The sequence below is a fragment of the Thamnophis elegans genome, chromosome 12 (assembly GCF_009769535.1).
Source record: "Thamnophis elegans isolate rThaEle1 chromosome 12, rThaEle1.pri, whole genome shotgun sequence".
Classification (NCBI taxonomy): Eukaryota; Metazoa; Chordata; class Lepidosauria; order Squamata; family Colubridae; genus Thamnophis; species Thamnophis elegans.
The window spans coordinates 38,719,167-38,734,261 of NC_045552.1; the positions used below are offsets into that span (position 1 = coordinate 38,719,167).

At 42.8% G+C, this 15,095-nt stretch overlaps 1 protein-coding gene across 5 annotated transcripts in view; it reads right to left on the minus strand.

The window, feature by feature from the left end:
* Positions 1 to 363: 363 nt before the first annotated feature.
* LOC116515515 (heat shock factor protein 3-like) overlaps positions 364 to 15,095 on the minus strand; it is a 33,338-nt gene continuing 18,606 nt past the window's right edge. For 2 of the 5 annotated variants that reach the window (XM_032227620.1, XM_032227619.1), the window contains exons 9-13: positions 13,143 to 13,376; positions 9,718 to 9,823; positions 8,617 to 8,682; positions 3,925 to 3,991; positions 364 to 1,260 (exon numbers count right to left, since the gene is read on the minus strand). In XM_032227620.1, the coding sequence (XP_032083511.1) occupies positions 956 to 1,260; positions 3,925 to 3,991; positions 8,617 to 8,682; positions 9,718 to 9,823; positions 13,143 to 13,376 (778 nt within the window). In that variant the 3' untranslated portion in view covers positions 364 to 955. Of the gene's footprint in view, positions 1,261 to 3,923; positions 3,992 to 6,533; positions 7,873 to 8,616; positions 8,683 to 9,717; positions 9,824 to 13,142; positions 13,377 to 15,095 lie in introns of those variants that run through there. The other 3 variants (XR_004256263.1, XR_004256264.1, XM_032227622.1) reach the window with 3 other exon arrangements.

Genomic DNA, 15,095 nt, shown 5'->3' on the forward strand with positions numbered 1-15,095 from the left:
ATAAAGTGGTATTAACATGACACGTGATCTTGATTCATGTTTTGAATCATGATTCACTATGCCCCTTTTGAAGACAAGGGGCAAAGGGGAATCTGCAGTCTGCGTGAAAATCACTGGAATCAACAAACCCCATGAGCAACATGTCTTAAGCCTCACAAGTGCACCTGCTGGAGGTACCTGGACAGAACACGTTATCCACACCCTCAATGTTCAGGCCTATGCAAAACATGTTGACTTCAAAAGCAAAGATGGCTTTGATGATACTTCTTAGATAATCCCATTATTTACTGGTGGGAAAACCATCTTATGAACAGAAGGTTTGATATGTAACGTGCATCAAAAACAAGCTTTTTGCAAAGTATCTAAATATGTAGCACATACTGCCATTATTTTAAAATAAATGTTAAAATATATTGTTTGCCATAGGAAACAGAAGTTACAATAATAATTAGAGGGAGAACTTAAGAGGTAAATAATACATAAAAGGTAACATGGATGCAGACAAAATCGTAGTAGTGAGGACTGAGGCAAAAGTTTGGAGCAAACAAAGATTACAGTTACAAAAAAAACCCCAACATAATTCTAACTTACTTGTTATCTCCAACACAACAGTTCAGGAAGAAAAATAAATGTATTATGATAGTATTGACTATCATGGGATCAAATAACCCTCTGCAAATCTTACACTAAGATATAAACATTAATCTTATTTATAGCATATTTGTGTATAAAATAGTTCAAAAAGCAGATTTGAAATTTGCTATTTTTTTGCTTTTGCCTTTAAAAAAAAATCAGTGCAATTTGAAACTTCACCTTGCAGCTACATTCCTAACACTACATTCTTGGGATTAAAGAGCTTTCCCTTGTTTGTGGAGGAAATTCAGCCACAGAAAGAAAGAGAAGCAGAACTGCGACCTGCAAAAGATGCTATTTTGTGAAACTTCTAGTCAGCAATTCAACTTGTTTCTATTTCTGAGGTCTCCTCTATGAAATTTGCAACTGGGCTGAGAAGCAGAAGAGGAAACAGTTTATATTCGCCGTTCATGTCTTCTGAGAGGAGGGGCTGATCCAGGGGCTCCAGCGGAGCGGCTCCGGTTGTTTGGCTTCCTGGGCTGGCGACTCGCTGCGCAGCTTCGTTGCTCTCCATGGAACCCAGCAGATCCCCTCCGGCGGTCCCCAGGCGGCCGTCTTCCTCACTGGAAGGCAGTTCTTCAAACAGTGAAAGCAAAGGGTTCCCCCGATACTGAATCAGCTGCATGTCTGGGGGGGGGGGGGAGGAATAGCTAGTTAATAAATAGTTAATAGCTAAGCTAAATGCTAGTGCTGGCATGTGGAGAGTCCTGGGAGGAACAAGGCCCCCCACCCCCCTTGCCCACCCAAGCTGTTTTGGTCTGTTGGTGGCCTGCGGAGCTGGCAGTAGAGTCAGACAGTGAGGAAGTTGGGGAGGAACATGGGCCAGTGCTGGAGTCTGGGGAAGGCTCTGATGAGGGCTCTGTGTCGGAGACAGAAAGGGGGCCATCTGGGAGTTATGTGCTGCCTCCAAAGTCTGACATCACGACACAGAGGAACATGGGGAGCCTGTTCCCATTGTGCGCATGCACAGAGCTTCCAGAAGGCAAGAACAATTAAGACAAAAAAGGACAACTCAGGAGTAAGGCTTGGAGATGATTGGCCTCTCCCTTAAGGAGGAGCAAACGAACGTGAGCCTTTGCAGGAAGCAACTTTGTTCGTTCAGTTTAAACTCTGAAGTGCCATTTGACTCTCTGTTCTGTTTGGCCTTGCAAAACTAATTGGCAATTAGGTTACTGGCAGCCTTTCCAGAGAGATAAAGGTGGGTGTTTATTAGCCTTATCCTGAAAGACTTTGGCAGACTTCTGTCGGACTCTCCACAGACTGTTTGTGAATTATTACAGGTTGTGAATGAACATAATTCACAGCCATTTAAATTTTAAAAAAAAAAGGGTTTTGCGACTAGGCATGTGATTTTTACTGTCTCGGGAAGCCTAGGTCAGAACACAAGCAGAGTGCAGACTAGATCCCGGAGGAGGGAACGTTCAAGTAGAAGTTTTGCCATCTGAGTCACACCACAGGCTGCAACCAGGATGAAACATGAGGCCATTCAGGCCTGCAGGATGGGTCCTGCCTGTCGCTCTTAGAGAAGAACCAACAGAAGCCACCAGCTGGTTACAGGAACAGCAATAAATAGACTTCACTTTCCATATCTGACTTCGTGCCTGGAAAAACTAGTTACTTCCAAGTGTATCATTACCGTTACTATTCCTTCAATGCACTGTTATTTTACAACAAAAGTCAATTTACCAGCAGTGCAATACACACACGCAAAATTAACAGCCAACTCAGCGCTGACTCTCTTCCAAACAAAAGGCCAAAGTCTGGAAATAGGAAGTTGGCAAAGGAGATGCTGTCACCACCACCAAGACTGGGGGAGGGGTGTCCACAGGGCATGGAAAGGAAATCAAAAGCTCTATCCCCACAAAACGAACTGGCAATTTCAATCTCACTGCTGGGGCTACCATATTTGAAAAGTATTTCCTGTGAACTTCCCTCCTCCAGTGCCGATCCCCTCAATTTCCAGCCCCACAGAAGAGGCCTCGGACTCAGATCCGTAAAGGATTTTAAGGGCCAGGGAAGGGAAAGCCGGGTGGTGAGGTCAGAAACACCAACAGAGCTGATGGGGGATTCCAAAATCTGTCCACTCAGCCCCCCTCTGGCATCAGAGTTGCCTTTAAAAACAGGACTGCATTTTGGAAAGGAAAGCCACAATCTTTCATTGCACAAGTCCGCTTCCTCTCTTTTTCCTCTCTCTCTGCTCTCCAAATGTTGTGTAAGAAGCACAAAAAGACTCAATCACACATAACCCAAATAAAATGTCAAACTAGAACAAGATGCTAAGAATAAAGTCTTGTATGGGGAAAACGTAGGTGCTCAGGCTGTCCCCTTTCGCAGTGCATGAAAGCCAGTGAGTCAGGAGCAGATTCGGGCACTTGTGGGGCAGCTCTTCCCAACTGGATAGTGTTGTGGTCCACTGGCGGCCTGTGGAGCTGGCAGCAGAGTTGGACAGTGAGGAGGTTGGGGAGGAACATGGGCAAATCCTGGAGTCTGGGGAAGACTCGGACGAGGGCTCTGTGTCGGAGGCAGAGAGGGGGCCAGGGCCATCTGGGAGTTATGTGCTGCCTCTGGAGCCTCCAGAGTTGGACATGAGTGAGGCAGAGGAACAGGGGGAGCCTGATCCCAGTGTGCGCATACACAGAGCTGCCAGAAGGCAAGAACAGTTAAGACATACGGGGTGACTTGGAAGTAAGGCTTTGAGGTCAATGGCCCCTTCCATAAGACATAAAGGAGGAACAAAGGCACATGAGCCTTTGCAGGAGGCAACTTTGTTCTGATCAATTTAAAGTCTGAAGCTCCGTTCTGACTCTGTGTTCCGTGTGGCCTTGCAAAGCTAACTGGCAATTAGCCTTTGGCAGAGTTTCAAGGGAGATAAAGGTGGGTGCTTATCAGCCTCATCCCGAAAGACTGTGGCAGACTTCTGTTGGACTCTTCACAAACTGTTTGGGACTCATTACGGGCTGTGAACGAACATAATTCACAGCTGTTGAAATTTTAAAAAGGGGTTTTGGGACTAAGTGAGTGCTTTTTACTGTCTCAGGAAGCCTAGGTCAGAACAGATGATCTCAAATGGACTGGAGTCTGACATTCCAAATTCCTAGCCCCTTTGAGCCATGCGGGCTCAAAATTATGGCAGGTGACATCCAGACCATCTGGAGGACACCAACTCCTATAAAACAGATGTTGTAAGCCACATAGGACAGGAAAGGGATGTTCCGTCCAAAGGGATCCACCCCTGCTTAGCTTCTCCAGACTGATTTGCTGAAACAATTCCCAATTTCTTGCCGTGCTCACCATTCCTCCCTGAGGTTTCCTCATCCGTTATCCCATCCGTGTCTAAATTTGCTGGCAAGTCTTCTGTCTAAAAAAAGAAAAAAATGCACTGAAAAATATTTTTGGAATATTTGTTTTAAATGCTACGGTACCTTTTTTTTAAACACAAAGACAAGAGAGCCAACTGTATCCTCACCAGTTTAATTGAGTCTCCTGTCTTCCTTTTAATAAGCTCATCACTCTGGCTATAATAGCCCAGCCAGAGCTTTGCTTCCCCAGCTTCAATTGGTAACGCTCAACTTTAACAAATGAACAGAGTTGGAAGGGACCTTGCAGGTCATCTAGTCCAACCCCCTGCCCAAGCAGGAGACCCTACATCTGCCTCTACCTAGGATGGAACTCACAACCTCCTGATTGTGAGGCAAGAGCTCCACCTCTAGGCCACAACAGTAGGTACAACTTAAAGCATTGTTGCTTCCTACAAGTTGCCCTGGCTGACAGTACAGGTGAAACTTGAAAAATTAGAATATCGTGCAAAAGTTCATTTATTCCAGTAATACAACTTAAAAGGGGAAACTAATATATGAGATAGACTCATTACATGCAAAGTAAGATAGTTCAAGCCGTGATTTGTCATAATTATGATGATTATGGCTTACAGCTCATGAAAACCCCAAATCAACCATCTCAGAAACTTAGAATATTACATGCAATCAATAAAACGAGGATTGTACATAGAACAATATTGGACCTCTGAAAAGTATAAGCATGCATATGCACTCAGTACTTGGTTTGGGCCCCTTTTGCAGCAATTACTGCCTCAATGCAGTGATGCATGGAAGCTATCAGCCTGTGGCACTGCTGAGGTGTTATGGAAGACCAGGATGCTTCAATAGCCACCTTCAGCTCTTCTGCATTGTTCGGTCTCATGTCTCTCATCTTTCTCTTAGCAATGCCCCATAGATTCTCTATGGGGTTCAGGTCAGGTGAGTTTGCTGGCCAATCAAGCACAGTAATCCCACGGTCATTGAACCAGGTTTTGGTGCTTTTGGCAGTGTGGGCAGGTGCCAAGTCCTGCTGGAAAATGAAGTCAGCATCCCCATAAAGTTCATCTGCGGAAGGAAGCATGAAGTGTTCCAAAAACTCCTGGTAGCCGGCTGTGTTGACCCTGGACTTAATGAAGCACAGTGGACCAACACCAGCAGATGACATGGCTCCCCAAACCAACACAGACTGTGGAAACTTCACATTGGACTTCAAGCATCTTGCAATGTGTGCCTCTCCATTCTTCCTCCATACTCTGGGTCCTTGGTTTCCAAATGAGATGCAAAAGTTGCTCTCATCAGAAAAGAGGACTTTGGACCACTGAGCAGCAGACCAGGTCTGTTTTTCTTTAGCCCAGGTAAGATGCTTCTGACATTGTTTGTTGTTCAGGAGCGGCTTGACAAGAGGAATATGACATTTGAAGCCCATGTCCAGGATCCGTCTGTGTGTGGTGGCTCTTGATGCACTGACTCCAGCCTCAGTCCACTCCTTGTGAAAGTCCCCAACACATTTGAATGGCCTTTTCCTGACAATCCTCTCCAGGCTGCCGTCATCCCTGCTGCTTGTGCACCTTTTTCTTCCACACTTTTCTCTTCCACATAACTTTCTATTAATGTGCTTTGATACAGCACTTTGGGAACATCCAACTTCTTTTGCAATTACCTTTTGAGGCTTTCCTTCCTTATGGAGGGTGTCAACGATGGTCTTCTGCACAACTGTCAGGTCAACAGTCTTTCCCATGATTGTGATTCCTACTGAACCAGACTGCGAGACCTTTTAAAGGCTCAGGAACCCTTTGCAGATATTATTGCTTAATTGGCTGACTAGAGTGGGGCACTTTGAACCTAGAATATTGCACCTTTTCACAATACTCTAGTTTTCTGAGATTGTGGATTTGGGGTTTTCATGAGCTGTAAGCCATAATCATCACAATTATGATAAATAAGGGTTGAACTATCTTGCTTTGCATGTAATGAGTCTATCTCATATATTAGTATTACTTTTTAAGTTGCATTACTGAAATAAATGAACTTTTGCATGATATTCTAATTTTTCAAATTTCACCTGTACATCTGGTGATGCTTTTTATCTATTCTACAGCTGGTCAATAGAAATATTTTGAGATGTTTGTTTTGGTATTTCTGCTGCAACTGAGTGCTGTAATTTTTTTTTTTAAAAAAAGGATGTAAGCATAAAAATAATTCTAGTAAACTACCTCATTTTTCGGAGTATACGATGCACCTTTTTCCCTCAAAAAAGAGGGTGAAAATCTGGGTGCATCTTATACACTGAATACAGCATATTTGGCTTCCCGAAACCCTGCCCCCTTCACCAAAATGGCTGTACATAGCCTTTAGGAGGCTTCCAGAGTGCTCCTGGGGGCTGGGGAGGGCAAAAATGAGCAGAAAACAGGCTGGTTTTTGTTCATTTCTGTCCCTCCAGCCCCCAGGAACACATTACAAGCCTCCTAAAGGCTATGCATGCCCGTTATTTGTCAAAAAACCGGGACATTTTTGGGAGGTCTGCAGAGTGCAAAAACTTATTTTTATTTGCCTCTTCAAAATCTTGGTGCGTTTTATACTCCGAAAAATATGGCATACTTTTATGTGCATCACATGAAAGATGAACACTGCAAGCACCTGACAGCTTAAATTTCATTTTGGGACTCTCTATTGAAACAAACCATCTTTGCTAGCCACATTGTCTCTGCAGGAAGCCAGGATGGTCTGCCTGCGGAGCACAAGCTCTGTAAACAGAGGGAGTCCGTGTCTCAGCCGCCTACACTCATTCAAAAGCAAAAGGCCCCGCATCCCACTCCCATTTCCTCCTAGGAGACCTGTGTGCTGCATAGATCCAACACAGTTCTTCTGAGCGCCACTTACAAAGTCCAGGTCGTTGGTGGAAGCTACCAGAGTTTCACTCCAATTAGCAGAATCCAAACCATCCTGAAAAAGGAGCTCATTTGAAAAGAAAAATGTATTGATTTTCTTCTAAGTACTCGGTTGGCAAAAGAGTTTAGATTTGGCAGAGGTCTCTTTATCACAACATAATTTAAAACTGTTTAACCTGAAACTTTTTATTAGGGGGGCTGCTGTGACCATAGAATACAGCAAGTCTTGCGGAAGGAAGAATTAGAGCTGGATGGCCTAAAAGAAAAGGCTTAGCCCGAGTCGAAGCCTTTAACTACCCAAATGTTATCAGAAAAAAACCAGCAAGCCAGGCCTTGGAAAATGCCCCTAATAAACAGAGAAGAGAAACATTAAGGAGCTTAAAGCCCAAGCAAGAAGGCCAGGCAGAGTCCCAACAAAACTCAAGCTGCTTTCAAAAGGGCTTCTTTGGTGCAAAACTCCCTTGAACGGGAAAATCACTCCTGAACCCTCAATGGCTTAACACAGTGATAGCAAACCTTGTTTTCCTCGGGTGCTGAAAGCACATGTGCACATGCCGATGCCCATAATGTAATGCCCCCCGTGCTCCCCTGCCCCCCCCCACATCCCTAAAGCCTGCTGGGACCAAAAATAGGGTGCGGGGGAGCACCACATCCCTCCCACCCCTGCGCGTGTATTGATAGCACAAATGCCATTTGGGAAATGGATTTACTTATTAAATGTATTTCCCACCCATCTCTCTGCAACTCTGGGTGACTTTTCATTGAACCCAGTGGCCTGAAAGGAAGCAAAGGTTGCTTACCTACAGCTCATTCCGCAGCTTTCCTACAGGTTTGTGGTCTGAAGAAAAGGCAGCTGGTTCTTTTACACCCTCCAGGACAGGGATGGCAGCCGAGTCAAGTTCTGATGGGCATCCCTCCACCCCCCTCACCCTTCCAACAGAGAAGTCAAATCTGGGAGCCCCATTTAACAGTAGACAATCAAGCCGTGGATTTGCCCTGTAACTTTATTTTATGACTGACGGGTTTTTTTTCTCCTTAAAAAAAAAAGAAAAGTAAGGAGAGGAAAGTGTCTCTCAAGATCTTCAGAAACCCTTCAGCACCCACCTTTATTCTTTCTCCATTGGGCAGGTTCCTAAGCTGACTAAAATTGTCCACAAATCAAATTTATACCAAATATGTAAACCAGTTTGAAATGGTTCAATTATTGTGATCTGCTGAAAGTTTCTATGAAAGAGGTATGACTACCTTTTCCCTGAAAATAAGACAGGGTCTTATTTTCTTTTGACCCCTGAAATAAATGCTTGGCCTTATTTTCGGGGAGGTTTTATTATTTTTGAGGTGCAGGAAGCGGCGAGTGTGGTCACCTCATGGCTGTAGCTATATTGCAATATTTTTAGGGGAGGGCTTATTTTAGTGCATGTCCTAAAAAGCCCAATTGGACTTATTATCTGGGGCGGTTTTATTTTGGGGAAAACAGGATACACTAAAAAAGCTAACGTGTGTGCATGTGCATGTGTGAGTGAGTGAGTGAGAGAGAGAGATCAGTATCTGTTAACCTTCTTCATTTATTGCTCTTGCTCTCTTTTTCTACTACACCATTTACCTGGTAAAGGTATTCCTGAAATTCAACTGTTCAGAGTCCAGCGTTTTCTAAGCAACTTGGCTGATCAGAAATAAACACACTTGGGTACCTTCAATTCCAAGAGCCCCCCCCCCCCAAATTTTCCCAATTTGCTGCTCCCCTCCCTCCCAGGAGCTAAGGAAGATCCACTGCCTACCTTTTCCAATCTGAGAGGATCTTCTGGTATGATTGAATCCAACACAGGAAGCTCTGGACTGAAAGTCTGGAGGTAGAAATGAAGGCAATGTTTTATGGATTAGAAACAATTTAAACAGCAAAAATACTACAAGGGCCTCTCTTGACACAAATCAAATGCTTAAACATAGGGGTGGGGGGATAAAAATAAGCTTCCTTCATCTTAGGCAAAATGCTGTCAGTGCACTGAGACTAAAACATGATGCCCCTCAATCCTAGAAGCAGAGGCACCTTGTAAGTGAAATGGGTGGCATATGAATATAATCAATAAATAAAAAGAATCATTCTGACAGATGTCTGCTCGAGTTGCCACAGTCTTTCAGGGGAATGTTGATAAGCACCCACCTTTTATCTTTCTGGAAACGCTGCCAGAGACCTAATTGCCAATTAGTTTTTCAAGGCCAAACTTAGCACAAAGTCAAAAAGAACTTCTCAGAGCTTGAACCAACCAAATGAACTAATTGCTTCCTGCAAACGCTCGTGTCCCGTTCACTCCTTTTATGTCTTATGGGAGGGGCCAATCATCTCCAAGTCTTACTCCCGAGTCGACCCTGCTTTCTTAATTGTTCTTGCCTTCTGGCAGCTCTGTGCATGAACACACTGGGAACAGGCTCCCACTGTTCTTGTCCGACTCCGGAGGCAGCACATAACTACCAGATGGCCTTGGCCCCCGCTGTGTCTGCGATGAAGAGCCCTCATCTGAGCCTTCCCCAGGCTCCAGGACTGGCCCAAGTTCCTCCTCAACCTCCTCACTGTCCAACTCTGCTGCCAGCTGCGCAGGCTGCTGGCGAACCATAACAGGTGGTGCTGAAGGCTGGCTCCCTAGGTCAGTCCCATCTGCCACAGAAATTCTCCAAGCACCCTTGACAGTAAATTGGTGTCTTGCCAGGACACCAATTTGCTGTCATGGGTGGTTGGAGAAATTCCCCTGATCCTGAAGGAGAGGAAAAGACAGAAAGTGCAGAGAATAGAAGAACAGCAACAACTGAGTTTTTCTTCTCTAGGTAATGTGAGAGGAAGGCGGCAGCCCAGCTAAGAAATCCACACAGAATAGTGGACTCACATCAGTGTGTGTTTCCAAAGCATGGTTGTTTTTTTTCCCAGACAGCATTGCCTGAAGCTCCTCAAGACTCGCATCGATACAATTCAAGAAGTCTTGGATCTCTTCTCTGCGAAGGGAAGCAGGAAAATAATAAATATAACAGGCTTTCAAGAGTTTGTTGCCTAAATTCAAATCCAGAAGCACACAGATAACTGATGCAGAAGGATTAATTAACTTCTTTATATACATAAGAATAGATGAATAAATGTACAATACCAACAGGTGGTTCTTCCAAGTAAACACAAGGCAGGAAAGTTACAGGCAAACATAAGCAGTTAGTTTCATTTCAGCAGACAAGCCCAGACAGACTGCTTGTTTACTTCTCAGAGCAGCAGACTGTTTCAGTTTCTCAGTACAGAGCTTAATACAGTTAAGCCATGTCCAGACTTCTTAAGTTTCTGTTTCAATTTTTTACACAGGCTCAGATCTGTTTAAGGTCTCATTGGCTGACTTAGTTGCTATGCCTATTCATTGGCTGACCTTGTTCCCAAGTCTCTCCCTGTTGTGAATATTTAACACAGCCAGACTGGGAGTTATACTATTGGGCTTCGGTATTTACATGGGTGAAAGAATGGATTCGTTTGAAGCATAAAAGGTTATTAACTTTGGATACACACACACACAAACACACACATACACACACGTATATGTATATGGGTTAGATAAATGGCAGAAACTGTGGGACAGGAATTATAAATTAACAATGACAACTGCATATAAAGAAAACCTTTATAAAATGTTTTATCAATGGCATTTTTCATCTTCAGGATTGGCAAATATGCTTAAGGACATGTCCCCTAAAAGTTGGAAATGTAATCAGACACTAGGTTCATATTATCATATGTGGTGGACATGCCCAAAGGCAAAATAATACTAGACAAAAATACATACATGATTGGAAAAAATGACAAAGCAACACATAGATCTAAAATCAGAAATATTTTTGTTGGGTACCTTACCGGAAAAATATAATAAAGGGAATATGTACATACTTAATTTTATTAAGTTGTTTTATTACATTGTTATATTTGCACAACAATGGAAAAGTGAAGTGATCCGTAGAGGAAAATGTAATTTAAAAAATACTAAAATGTGCAGGAATGGATAGTTCAACACTTAAAATTAAGGAAAAGAAACTGAAAACTTTTTAACATGGGACTCATTTTATCAATGGCTAACCAACAGAAACAGAAGTTATAAATATGGAAATATAAGAGAAGGATTAGTTTTATAAGAAGGTTTATTAAAACGGATAAGCAAATATTATTATTATGAGATCAATACTAATGTGATGAATATTATTGTAAATATGATTATTATTTCTCAAAATTATTTGTATGCAGACAATACTGTTTATTTAGAAATTGAATTTTTTATATTTAATAAAAATGTTTTAAAAAAACAGGCAGAAGGAAGCAGATTTCACTACATTCCAAGAAGAAACTCAGAAAGGCCAGCTTGATCTGTAGTAATAGTAGCCTTTAGTTTACTAGATCATTGTTTGCCTATCGGAAGAATGATGCACTTTCCTGTGTGCTGCAACTTAGCTTGGTGCACCTGGAGGAGGAGAATACTCATGTATGAAGGCTGTATGCTGATTTTAGCTTGGTGTTCAACACAACCATTCCTCAGTATTTGGTGAACAAATTGGGCCTATAAGGTTTTAATACTCCTTTAAGTAACTGGATACCTGATTTCCTTACTGATAGGCCCCAGTTTCCGCAAGTGGGGAGAAAAGTTTCTAACTCCCATCTCCTTGAGTGTAAGTTCCCTAAAAAGTTGTGTCTTGAGTCCGCTACTGTCCACCTTGATGACCCTCAACTGCAGTGCCAAATCTGCTACGAATCATATTGTGAAGTATGCGGATGACACGGCAATGGATGGGACCTATCTGGGACAACAATGATTATAGGGAAGAGGTGAAGGCTCTGGTGGATTGGTGCAATAAAAGTTACCTGGTTCTAAATGTTAATAAAACAAAGGAGATCATTGTACATTTTAGAAAGAGCTGCAGTGTCATATTCCACCCAGTATCAAGGATGCAGCTGTAGAAGAATAGAATAACAGAACTGAAAGGGACCTTGGAGGTCTTCTAGTCCAACCCCCTGCTTAGGCAGGAAACCCTACACTACTTCAGACAAATGGTTATCCAACATCTTCTTAAAAACCTCCAGTATTGGAGCATTCACAACTTCTGGAGGTAAGCCATTCCACTGATTAATTGTTCTAACTGTCAGAAAATTTCTTAGTTCTAGGTTGCTTCTCTCTTTGATCAGTTTCCACTCATTGCTTCTTGTTCTAAATGATCAACAGTATTAAGTATCTGGGGCTGCAGATAATTAACAATCTCAATTGGTCTCTCCACACGTCATCCTTAGTGAAGCACCCAAACCAGCACCTGCATTTCCTACATCGGATGAGGAGAGCATATCTTTCTCCTTCTGTCCTGGCCACTTTTTACAGAAGCACAATTGAGAGCATTTTAACAAGCTGCATCGCTGCTTCAGATAGAAAGTCCATACAGAGAGTGGTAAGGACAGTGGAGATTATAGGAAGTTTGCTTCCTGTTATTCAGAATACTGCTTATAAGTGCTCTGTGCTTAGAGCTCGAAGCATTGTTAGAGACCCCACATGCCCACCCAACTCTCTGTTTCTGTTGCTCCCCTCTAGGAGGAGGTTTCGAAGAATTTCTAGCAGGACTATCAGATTTTGTAACAGCTTTGTTCCCTTGGCCATCCATCGGGTAAAACCTGCAAGATTAGTTTTTCTCACCATGTACATGTATACATCCGAACTAGACTGTGTTGTTTCTCTGTGTCATATAATATATGTGGATATATGCATACTTTATTTATTTATTTATTTATTTATTTATTTATTTATTTATTTATTTTTATGTACTGTATATTGGAGGTGGTGACCCTTTGAGACCTGCATGCAATGAAATTTCATTTTAATGTATGCTGGTTAGTGTATCTTTAAAGGGACAAAGTTATTCTATTCTCTATTCCTATTCCTATTCCATTCCATTCGACAGAGGATGGGAAGTGAGGGTTTCTTTCACAGCAGTTTACACTGAGAAATAAGGAGGAAGAATCTAGCAAGGAATTTACAGCTTGTGCTCAAGAGAAATACTCAGAAGTCTTTCCCCTTCCAAAAGGATGCTGAAGAACGAGGGAGACAGCAGCTCCAGAAAACCAAGGGAAAAAAACCAAGGGTTACATTAATAAACAGTAGAACAAATTTTCTTCGGGGGCACGGACTGCCTGAAGCTAGACAGGTACTTATCATGGATGGCAAGGAAGAGACTAACCTCCTCCAATGCCATGGTTCTGTGGCAGGGGATAATCCTGCCAGGTGTCGCCTCTCTGAAAGTAGACACACACCTGTCAAGGAAAGAGTCACTCGAGGCCGTTGTTTGGTTTTCGTTGATGATGGAATCGATAACTTCTGCCGCTTCTTCGTTCGCGCTGACTTGTGGAGTGTGCAACTCCACAGCACTGGACTGGAGGGAGACATCCGAGGGCTGAACTGAATGGTCACCTTGGGGCTCTTCTGGCTCGGAGGTCTCTAGTGTTTCCCAAGTGGGAATCCCTTCTCTGGTGGGCACAGGAGCCTTCCTGAAAACACACAACAGGCACAGACTTAACTAATGCTTTCTCCAAATAGTGCAGCAAAGCAACTCCCACAGCACCCCAAAGTGGAGAGGACCCACTTTTTCCAATGGGAATCCGGCACTGCTGGCTATCCTGTTTGAAAGGGCAAAGAGACTCTTGAATCAAATCACAGCATCCATGCAGTTCTGCAGTTCTGCAGGGCTACAGAAGTGGTTTTGCATCTTGAAAGGAAATCTAATGTTGATTTCCTTTCCCAGGTTCCCTAATGGTCTGGACTGATCTTAGAATCTAAACAACCAATCAGTCCTGGTTCACACTTGTCTGGGGACTCAAGTATGAATTTGAATATCGTTGACTGGGAACTTGGAAGAACAATCCATAAGGAGATAAAAGCAAGCCTCTTCTGTAATACTATGTGAATGCAGTCACCAGAAGCCGAACTCGCCTTGAGGGTATCTTTGCCTTTAATTTTGTTTTAGAATAGAATAGAACAGAACAGAACACAGAACAGAATAGAGAATAGAATAGAGAAGAATACAGAATAGAATAGAATCGAATAGAATTCTTTATTGACCAAGTGTGATTGGCCACACAAGGAATTTGTCTTTGGTGCCGATGCTTGCAGTAAATATAAAAAGACACAATACATTCATCAAGAATCATAAGGCACAATACTTAGTGATAGTCATAAGCAATCAGGAAACAATCAATATCAATATAAATCGTAAGGATAAAAGCAACAAAGTTACAGTCCTGCAGTCATAAGTGAGAGGAGATGGGTGATAGGAACAATGAGAAGAGTACCCTGTTTCCCTAAAAATAAGACCTCCCCAGATAATAAGCCCAATTGGGCTTTTGAGAGCCTACGTTAAAATAAGCCCTTGCCCGAAAATAAGCTCTACCTGAAAATATTGCAACACAGCAGCAGCCATGAGGTGACCACGCTCGCTGCCTCCTGCACCTCAAAAATAGTAAGACCTTCCCGAAAATAAGACCAAGTACTTATTTCGGAGATCAAAAGCAAGTAAGACCCTGTCTTATTTTCGGGGAAACATAATAGTAATAGTAATTACTTAGTAAACAGTTTGACAGTGGTGAGGGAATTATTTGTTTAGCAGAATTTACTTAGTAAATAGTTTGACAGTGGTGAGGGAGTTATTTGTTTAGCAGAATGATGGCGTTTGGAAAAAAACTGTCCTTTTGTCTACTTGTCTTGGTGTGAAATGCTCTATAGTGTCGCTTTGAGGGTAGTAGTTGAAACAATTTATGTCCAGGATGAGAGGGGTCTGTAAATATTTTTGATTTATGCAATGGAAGGCAGGTGGGCAGTAATTGTTTTTTATGCAGTTCTAATTATCCTCTGAAGGATAATGTCCGTCTTGTTGGGTTGCAGAACAAAATCAAAACAAAAATCAGAATAAAAAACAACACAAGCTCCAATGGACTTTTGGTGAAGACTTGGCCAGCACTGACATGCCCAGAGAATCTCCTCTCTCTGGACGTTTTTCCACCTCAACAACAGAAGGAACAGGATTCCTTTTGTTTATTTCATGGCATGACAAAACCGCGGTCCACTAAAGCGCGCCCGATTAAAGCGCGTCGCTGACGTCATCAGCAGCGCGACAACAGGGACCGCGGAGAAAAAAGGGCGCTTTAAAAAGCGCTTTGAAAGCAAGCCGATTCACGTTAAGGTAAGGGTTAGGTTTAGGTTTAGGGTTAGGT